Source organism: Atta cephalotes (assembly GCF_000143395.1).
Source record: "Atta cephalotes unplaced genomic scaffold scaffold00024, whole genome shotgun sequence".
Taxonomy (NCBI): domain Eukaryota; kingdom Metazoa; phylum Arthropoda; class Insecta; order Hymenoptera; family Formicidae; genus Atta; species Atta cephalotes.
In genome coordinates this window covers 2690600-2700358 of record NW_012130088.1, presented here as the reverse complement: position 1 = coordinate 2700358, position 9759 = coordinate 2690600, and the positions used below count along the sequence as shown (strand labels likewise).

The window sequence follows — 9759 nt, the reverse complement described above, 5'->3', positions numbered from 1 at the left end:
TCTCTCTCTCTCTCTCTCTCTCTCTCTCTCTCTCTCTCTCTCTCAGCGCAAATGCGCGGAGGGTGCGAGGAATGGAGGGTTGCGCGACGCCGAGCGACGTCGGGCGACGCCGAGCGATGTGCAACGGGCGGACGCACACGGATGGACACGCGCCGGTAACGCAATTACCGTGACGTTAATTTACTCAATAATCGCAGAAGCAACCCCGTCTAAATGTCGGCACGCGTCCCTCGACCCTAATCATAGCCGGCCATCGTCACGCCTGCGGAAAGAGAGATATCGTCGAGATATGCGAAAAGCCGAGATTCGAGAGATTAACGATAATTAAGATCGTTAAAGTGTAAGATTTCTTTGATTCTTTTTCTTTTCTCTCTCTCTCTCTTCCTTAAGATGTTTATACTATCTTCAATATGGAAAAAAAAAGTGTTACGTTTATCTCACCAAAATTTTCTGGGCTCAGTCGACGTCCACTTCTAATTTCTAGCTCCTTCTAATTCATTCACATATTTTTGGACTTTGTACTATATGTTTATCGTTCAGGTACAAAGATATATATGACATAGTCATCTCATCAAACGCCACGCGATTGTACCGCCATTTGGAAAGCGCCCCGTATACACGAGCCGCTAAGTAATTTAATCCCACGTTTCAGCTCGTCCTCTCGTCCAAGATTCAATACTGATGCAGCCTGTCATTGAGTGGAGTACCGCGCGTCATACGAAAAATCCGAGACTATGTTTCGATGAGGGATGCGGGAGTTAAACCGAAGCGTTGCGATCGTAACGATGACGCGAAAAAGCGATCGGTTTCGGTCGTTCTTTCGAGTATATCGACACTTTCGACATGATGGAGCCTTACCTACGAGATAAAGAGACGGAGAGAAATGGTTTTGAAATACTCTTATACCATCGAGGAATCGTCGCGCGTCGCGCACGTATAATGGATAGCCAGCAGGCAAGCCGGGCAAGCGCGAGGGGATTTTCGTAACGTACTCTTACATATACATGCTTGCACTTTGTATTATTATATCTACGTGCGAGAGCGCGATAGAATGGGGAGAAATCGCGAATGCCGAATACAGAAGGATCGGAGTCCCTCCTGCCCTTCCGCGCCCTCCGTTGCCGCAGCCGCCTCCTCGGCGCGGGACGTACGTCGTTGGATTCACGAATACCCGAGCGCGTGTCCATGGAAACGAGTGGCCGAGACCCGCCCTCGGGATCGTCGCGGAACCAACCCGGGCGACGGTGAGCGTCGCGACGCCGGCCAATGCGGGACGTCAGGCCGGCCTCGAAACTCGGATACATTCGGATCCAAGCGTTACCCTTCCACGATACGTTACGAGCTGTCGCGGTACGCCAACTGACAGGAGGGGCCGCCGATCATCGCCGTTGCGGGGGGTTGAACATTGAATCACCCTGATACGCGCTTACCGATACGCGTCTCGCACGATGTTCCGATCAACGACGGCGAAAGACAGTGAGCGATAGACGACGTCTCGCGCGATTCATATCTGATCCATGGCACCGCGCGACCATCATTCATCAATCACGATTCCGTCGTGGAATAAATTCGCGGGACGTACGATGTCCGATTAGTTGAAACCAGGTCGGGCTAAAGTGGTCACCGACTTCGCCGAGGGTATCGCCGATCGCGATACGCATTTCGGGAGAAAAGTGATCAGTTTCGAGAGTGATTCCGCGAGATTCTATCTTCCCGCGATCGGAGATTGAATAAACGTTCAATTATTAGGAGATTTGGAACCAGTCCTCTCTCTTTCTATTGAGGGAATTTAAGAAAAAGAAGAACCAGCATTGGCATTTAAACCCACCCAAACAAAGTTCGTTGCATCTCTAGCCCTGGCCGTTTTTTTTGGCACAAGAAACTGTGTTCGTGTCTCGGATCGTCGCGGCTGGCAAGGATCTCCCTTCGATTTCGCGACCTTGGCGTCGCGCCAAGACACCCGGGCGAGAATGTAACCGCGACGATCGGAGGCATGTACGCGTCATAGCCGCAACGTTGTGTTGAACGAGAAAAGATGCAGTCGACCTGCCAGCAGCAACAAGCTCAGCCAGGCCAAAACGGAACTTCCGCCAGCAGGACATCGTTCCTCATCGAGGATATCCTTAGTCGCGGCACCGTCACTCCGCACACCCATCATCATCAGCTGCACCATCAACATTTGACGTCAACCTCCGGCCACGGACAACACCATCAGTATCAGCAGTTCGCCAGTTTGCTACCCGGTTATCCCGCGGCACCACCCGCCGCGGCGGCCTTCTTCTTGGGTCCGCTCTTTGGTAGCGCTGGCATGGGGGTTGGTGTAGTGCCAGGAGTCGGGGAACTAGCAGCTCTTAAACATTGCCGACGACGGAAGGCTCGGACCGTGAGTACATCCTCGATATTCCCTTCACTCATCCCGTTGACGCGAGTATTCCCGATGCGTCTGCATCTAAAGTGGAAATCGAGATGTCGCGCCTATGAAAAGAACAGTTTTGCTAAAATACCTAAAAATTTATAAGTTACATACAGATCTAAAAATAATTTTATTGAATTAATTATTGAATAATTTTATTAAAATAATTATATATAAAATGCTCAAACTGGTTGCTAAAATTAAAACTTTTTTCATCATTGCTCATTATATTTGAGTGTTGTACATAATAATTTTGTCTAATAGTCTAACGAGATTATTTTCAAATCTGTCTAGTTAAATTTTTAAAAACTTCAATAAAATCGTTCTTTCCATGCACGAATAATACTTTGTATTCGCAAACTGTAAACGTCAAGTACATTTTCTACACGAAACAAAAAAACAAATTATTTAAAAATTTAGACACCTAAATAAGAAGATTTGAAAATAATTTTATCGGTTCATCACAATTTTATGTAATAAGCAATAATCCTACAAAATGTTTTAACATTGTAGCAATCGGCTTGAATAATTATTTTAATAACTCCAATAAAATTATTTTTAGATCTGTATCTCGTTAAATCAGATAGTTTTAACAAAACTCTTCTTTATCAAATCGTCGATTTTAAAATCAATCAGAGACGAAATGTAAATCAAACTTGTGTAAATCCTGCGTGCAACTATTTACAACATGAGGCATAATATCTGACGTTACCGAATAAACAATTCTTAGTTTGTTTATTTCTCTTCCTTTTTATCGTTCTAGTTACGTATTTATTTTTTTTGTCTTTTCCCTCCACTTACCTCTCACGATTGTAGGAGATAAGAGTTTGGTTCCTTACGGCTCAGGTATTCAGTGATCAGCAGCTGGCAGGTCTAGAAGCGAGGTTCGAGGTACAGAGATATCTGAGCACGCCCGAGAGAGTAGAACTGGCGGCGGCGTTGCACTTGTCGGAGACCCAAGTGAAAACATGGTTCCAAAATCGACGGATGAAGCACAAGAAGCAGCTGAGGAAGCTAAACACAAGCGGCAACAATAATTCTAATTCAGGCCAGCAATCGATATCCGTAACGTCGCCCGCTGGTGAGTGAAGTCCATTTCATTCTCCACGTTCGCCGCTTTTGCTTCGATGGATGGGAAAATGTAAATCGGTTCCATTACATTATATACGCTGCGACGTCACGAGCGTGATTTTCGAGGGAGAAAGAACGGATCTGGAACGGTTGTAACGAGGCGTTTACGGCGCGCTATTGAACGATAATGCTTAAAGGACATCGCAATCTACGGCATCTACGGAATTTCGCATCGAGTAGCATCCGCAACGCGTAACTTAATTACCGACAAATTAAATGTGCGTATCGACTTTTCGATAAACAGCTGCGAGCAGTATTCCCGCGCCGCGAGCTAATTAACTTGGATTAATGACGCCGTGTCCTAGATAAACGGGAAACTCATGAATGGCTGCGCGACGTGCCGTTACGATAGAAAAACATTATACGCGTACCTAGATCTAGGCTAAACTTGGATAAAACTGCCATCTTCATGATATAACACTGTTTGTTAAAGATAACAAAAATTAAAGTGTTGCTTTTTGCATTTTAAGATGGCCATTTTACCTAATTTTACTCTAAAAAAAGGGGGCGAATTCGCAAATTTTTCAAATACAATCTCTTTGGAGTAGTGTATGTAGCACAATAATGGTGTATTTGTGTAATAGGCAACTACGTACGGACACACATATATATATATATATATATATATATGAAAATTTTCATAAAGTTAAACTGTTTTCGCAATCGCAAGTCGATACACCGGGACGACGTGGACCGAGATTAATCGGCTATAGTTATCAGTTATCTGGCCGAAGCGGAGAGCGAGGAGGCGCGGGACGACGCGTTATAACGTCGGTTGTCGTTAAATACTTCCCTGTTGTCACGCTAATGGGCGATATCTGTATAATGCAACCAAAATACCGCTGACAATAAATTACGCAAGTTCGGCGTAACTAGCCAGACCGTAACCGTGATTACGTTGCGAGGAACTATAATCATTATAACGGTATCTACGTAATGGTTTGCATTCCGTCGTAGATATATTACCATAATATCGTTCGCCGGTGACGTCGCATTTACAGATGCTCATTACATTAATTTCCTAATAGGAAAACTCGCCACGATGTCGTTGCCTCCATTTATTTGTTATTTTCTGTTTTTCGATAACGTGCTGGATGTTACGTTAATTTCCTTGAAGAAAATTCACGATGGTATCGTCGCCTCGAACGATTATATATTAACAATAAGATTGGAAATAAGAGTTTATTAAATACATTACTTTAAATATGAAGCGCCACTACGATCTGAATGTTAAGATGTTGAACTTTATATATATTATATATATGTTAAGATGTTGAATTTTATATATATTATATATATTCATTTAAAATGAATTAATTTCAGAAATAATAATTGCGTGCCGATGTTGTCGGACTTTCAACGCAATCAATCTGAAATATTAATAATCCCCCCAAATTTCCCAAATTTAATTTTAAAAAACTTATTGCGATAACCATATCGGCACACAATTATCATTTCTGAAATTAATTTATTTTAAATGAATATATATAATAGTTCAACATCTTAACATTCAGATCGTAGTGGCGCTTCGTATTTAAAGTAATGAATTTACATATTATTTTCTGTTTTTGATAACAAAGTGCATATATTAATTTCGCAGATAAAAATTTAACTCATTTACTTCCAATGACTTACTCAATGTGTTATTTTTCATTTTCAATAATGTGCTTGGTTACGTTAATGTCCTAGAAAAAAATTATTGTAATGGTATCTCGTTGTCCACGAGCGATTTATATATTATTTTAATAAAAAGATATTTTGTTTTAATTTCCTAAATGAAAGTTTGATAATGTCATTGCTTCGAACTTACATATTATTCTCTGTTTTCGATAACATATCGTGTGTTATATTAATTTTCTAATGGAAAATTCATCGCGGTAGCGTCGTTGTTTCGAGCAATTTTCTTCGTTAAAATGGAACGCGTATTATATTAATTTCCTAGAAGAAAATTCGCCGTGATGTCTCACTGCCTCGCGCGATTTACATTATTATTTTCCATTTTCGATAACGTGTTGCGCATTATATATATATTAATATCTTAAAAAAAAAATTTATCGCAGTAGTATCGTTATCTCAAGCGTGTTATATATTCAATAATATTTAAATTTCATTTAAGTAATAATATTTAAATTTCAATGAAGTTTTTCAATATTTAAAAACAAATTCTTTTTCGCAAATACGCTCATCGAGCCACCCCGATACTCATGGCGTATGAATATAAAAGCGATCGTTTAACGAGACGGCGGGGACATTTCGAGCGATTTAAATAGTTTGGTCCATAGCGTTCGCATCCTATATGTCAAGTTGTTCGTCTTCGGTAGACAAGATGGCTTCGTTCGGTAGGAAGGGCTAACCGAGTTACATAGACGTCTCCTTGGCAGCAACCAAGAAGGAGGTATCGAGAGGAGGGTGAGTAGGGTGGAGGGCATACAGAAGACGGAGACGGAGACCGCCTCAACGTCTTCAGACTCGAGCGAGCTACGTAAGGAACCCCGACGCGCGACGGGGAGATATTCATTCCCTCCTTCGATGCCTCTCTTTCGCCGTCCCGTTTCGACTCCCGCTTACACCCGCTTACGTCTCTCGGCGAGAGAATTGCTCAATTACCCGCTAAGTGCTCGGTCAGACCTATATTCTCGATTGTGCTCGCCGCTAAGGGCTATCGTAGGCCGTAGCGGCGCGTGCCATGATTCCGACTTTTATTCAAATATAGAGAAACGCAAAAACGATATTCGTCTGTATTATCGCGAAAATATTTGCGGCACGATAACGCAGACTGACAATGAAAGCGATGTAAAGAAAATTTGTTACAATAATTACGTTCCGCTTGCAAATGTCGGATGCGATTTGTAGTGTTGCTCCGACAATCTCACCGCGATTCAAGGGAAATATTAAACCTCCGGAGTAAGGATGTATGGAGAAGCATAGATTATCGATATTTCTTATCAATATGAATTGAAATACGCAATATCGAAATATGGCAATATATTGATTGAAAATGATTCGATATTAGGAATATTATCACTTTTTTTTGCATGTTTTATTATATAGAGACGTGCGGAGAATACAAACTTTTGATTTAAAAAAAATTTTTTTAATTACTAGGTAATTCACTAATTTATCAATAAAATTATAAATATTTTAGTAAATTTATATATAAAATAGAAATGAGAGACAGATTTTAATGAGAATAAAAAGTTATGCATTTATATATTTTATACAATACATATAAGTCTATCAACTAACAAAGATAATGCGAAACATAAAATTTCTTTTAATTTTATTCATGATGGCGTTGATCGCGATGTCGTAAACTGTCCCCGAATTGACTATCCTTGTTACGTTTATGCGGTTAAATTTTGGAAATATAACTTTTTTATCGATTCAATTGATATCTACGTTTCAGATCCGATATGCGGAAACTAAAAGTTTCGATGCAAATATCAAATATCAAAAGGAGTAATGATACGATATTTCAAAATATCGATTACATCGGAACATTCTTATTCCGGAGCTGACTCCAAAATCTGTAATACAGTTACTGGCTCTGCAAGATTCATTTAATTTATGTTAATTAAAAAATATTAATTAATTTCAAGAAAATGAGGATAAATCTAAATACTAAATATATTTAGTATCAAAACTGCCGATGGTGATTCCGCCATTTTGACTCCGTTAATCATTTCTCTTTTTTCTTTTTTGCATCAGATATACAGAATATAGAAGATGTAATATAAATAATTCTAATAATAAAAAAAAGCTCTTCAAAAACAAGGATAGAAAATTATCAAACTGACATCTTCAGCAATTCAAGCGGAATATACCATCGGCGGTTCTAGTGTTAAACAAGAATATAATTTGCAGATATGTGACATAAGAAAACTATAAGAGAACTATAAGGGAATGATTTGATATTGTTGACACAAAGAATGGATGAAATAGATCCACTGGAGTCTCAGCTCCGGAGGGATACAATTGAGTGGGTCCAACAGACCACGTCATGTACTTACGTCATGTCCGGAGGACTAATTGACGATTATTTGGTGATGTTGACAGAACGTCCGGTAGACTTTTCGCTGAGTGGCGGCCGCGAGTCGCGCGCGAGCAGTGACGCGCCCGCGGACTCCGACGACGAGGACGATGACGAGATCGACGTGCTGGGCGATGAAACACCATCGCCGACGCCAACACCAACTGCGACGCCGACTCCGATGCCGGCGCCGGCGCCGACGCCTACGCCGGCTCCAACGCCGACCTTGACGTCGACGTCGACGGTTTCGACCCCGACGTCGACGTCGCGTACCGGCACTCTGCCGTCTCTCTCAAGACGCGACACGCCACCAAGGATCCTTCACACGGCGATTCATCCGCACTCGCATTCTCATCCGCATCCGCATCCGCATCCGCATCCGGTCAGCCTTCATCATCAACACGGCCAGCATTCCGCCCAACGTCAGCATCGCTGAGACACGTTACGACGTCACCGCTTGTCTTTTATCAGAATCACGACAGCCACGCGTAGAAAAGAATGGATGATCTTTGTCCGTGGTTATTGGATACCATTCCCGTCGGTATCCCCGCGACGACCGGATCTACCGAGAATTTATCTTAGGCTAAAGCTCGTCGCATAACGGAGAACACGGAATTCGGTAGAGATTATCTCCGCTCGAAGGACCGAGAGGAGAGAAATCAATGGTCTTCGTGCAAGTTTTTAAACGGTATTTACTTACCTGTCACTGAAATAATTCGCGCTATTCAACGCAGAACGATATCGTTGCTGGAGCGTCGCTGGATTTTTCCCGCTTGCGTAACGTAATAAATAGAGAAGAAAAAGAAAAAAGAAAAGGAATGGAGTTTTTGCCGGTTCCAAAATCTCTACTTTTTATAGTGAAATACGGTAAATAAATACGGTATTTGGTCTGTTGTTACTTTTTATAGTCAACTGTGTAAAAAATAGGCCGTGGTTTTCGTTGAGAATTAAACTGTCATGCTCTGACGCGATGATGTGTGTTCTTCTGTTTCTCCTCGATTTATCTTTTTCCAGGCAATTTTCTGAAACTTTGAGTGCGTAATATATTTTTTGGAGGCGAGAAAGAGAGAGAAAATCAAATATTTTGAATCGGAAAAACGCGCGAGTTGTCCATTTCTACCAATGTAGATTAACTTTAATTTCGGTTTAACTTACTCTTTATCTTTTCCTAATGCCCGTTTCTATCAATGTAGCTTAACTTTAATCTTGAGTTGACTAACTTTTCGTCTTAAATCTAATGCCCAATTTCTTCACCTTTAGATAATTTTATCCAGATTTCTCCCAAATTACAATGGAGATGCATATCTCCTGGATGAAATTATTTGCAACTTATCTGAAAGTTAAGAAATTAAATAAGCATAAAAATTAAAGAATAAACTGAACCAAAATTAAAATTAATCTACAAGTTAATCTATCAATCCTATTTAAAATTATATTCGTTTTCAGCAATGTAGATAAACTTTAATCTCATTCTTATTCTTTTCTAATTCTTAGAATTAGAAAAATAAAGAGTAAATTAAAGTGAGCTCCATGCTTAACTTAAGTTAAAGCTAGTCTACTTTAGCAGAAATGAACATTTCTGTCAGTGTAATTAAATTAATTTAATAAATTAATTTTAATCTCGATTTAACTTATTCTTTACCTTTTTCTAATTCTATTTAAAATATATTATGCCCTTTTGTGCTCTAATAGATAAACTCTAATTTCAGTTCAATTTATTCTTTATCTTTTTTTATATTCAAATAGAATTGGAAAAAGATTAAGAACAAATTGAATCCACAATTAAAATTAATCTACATTGATAAGAGGATTGATAATGGGGATTGATAAAAGATAAAGAGTTGTGTGAATTAAACCGAGATTCAAATTAGTAGAAATAAACATTAGGATGTTGCCTCTCGATAACATTTTACAGGTCGCGTGGCGCGCGTCGACATTGACATTTAATTGCACCACGGAGTCTCTTTACGCGATCGTTTCGTTAATGATCGGTGTGACATTTCGATGCCTCGGAAACATTTTCGCAAAAGTTAATGAGGCATCGACAACGGGAGGGATGGAATAATCGCGAGATCCGCTTCGTTGACGCGTTGACTATCATCACTATAAAGTACTACTGTCCATATTAGACTAGAAATTAGAATTGAGATTGAGATTGAATTTGATCAATCAAAGCAAAGTTTAT

The 9759-nt window shown here is 40.2% G+C and overlaps 1 protein-coding gene across 1 annotated transcript; it reads left to right on the top strand.

Moving 5' to 3' along the window:
* Positions 1 to 2035: 2035 nt before the first annotated feature.
* LOC105620086 (homeobox protein DLX-3) lies at positions 2036 to 8010 on the top strand. The gene is made up of 3 exons (XM_012201595.1): positions 2036 to 2383; positions 3260 to 3494; positions 7601 to 8010. The coding sequence occupies exons 1-3, from the start codon at positions 2036 to 2038 to the stop codon at positions 8008 to 8010; spliced, it is 993 nt and encodes a 330-aa protein (XP_012056985.1).
* The last annotated feature ends 1749 nt before the right edge of the window (positions 8011 to 9759 follow it).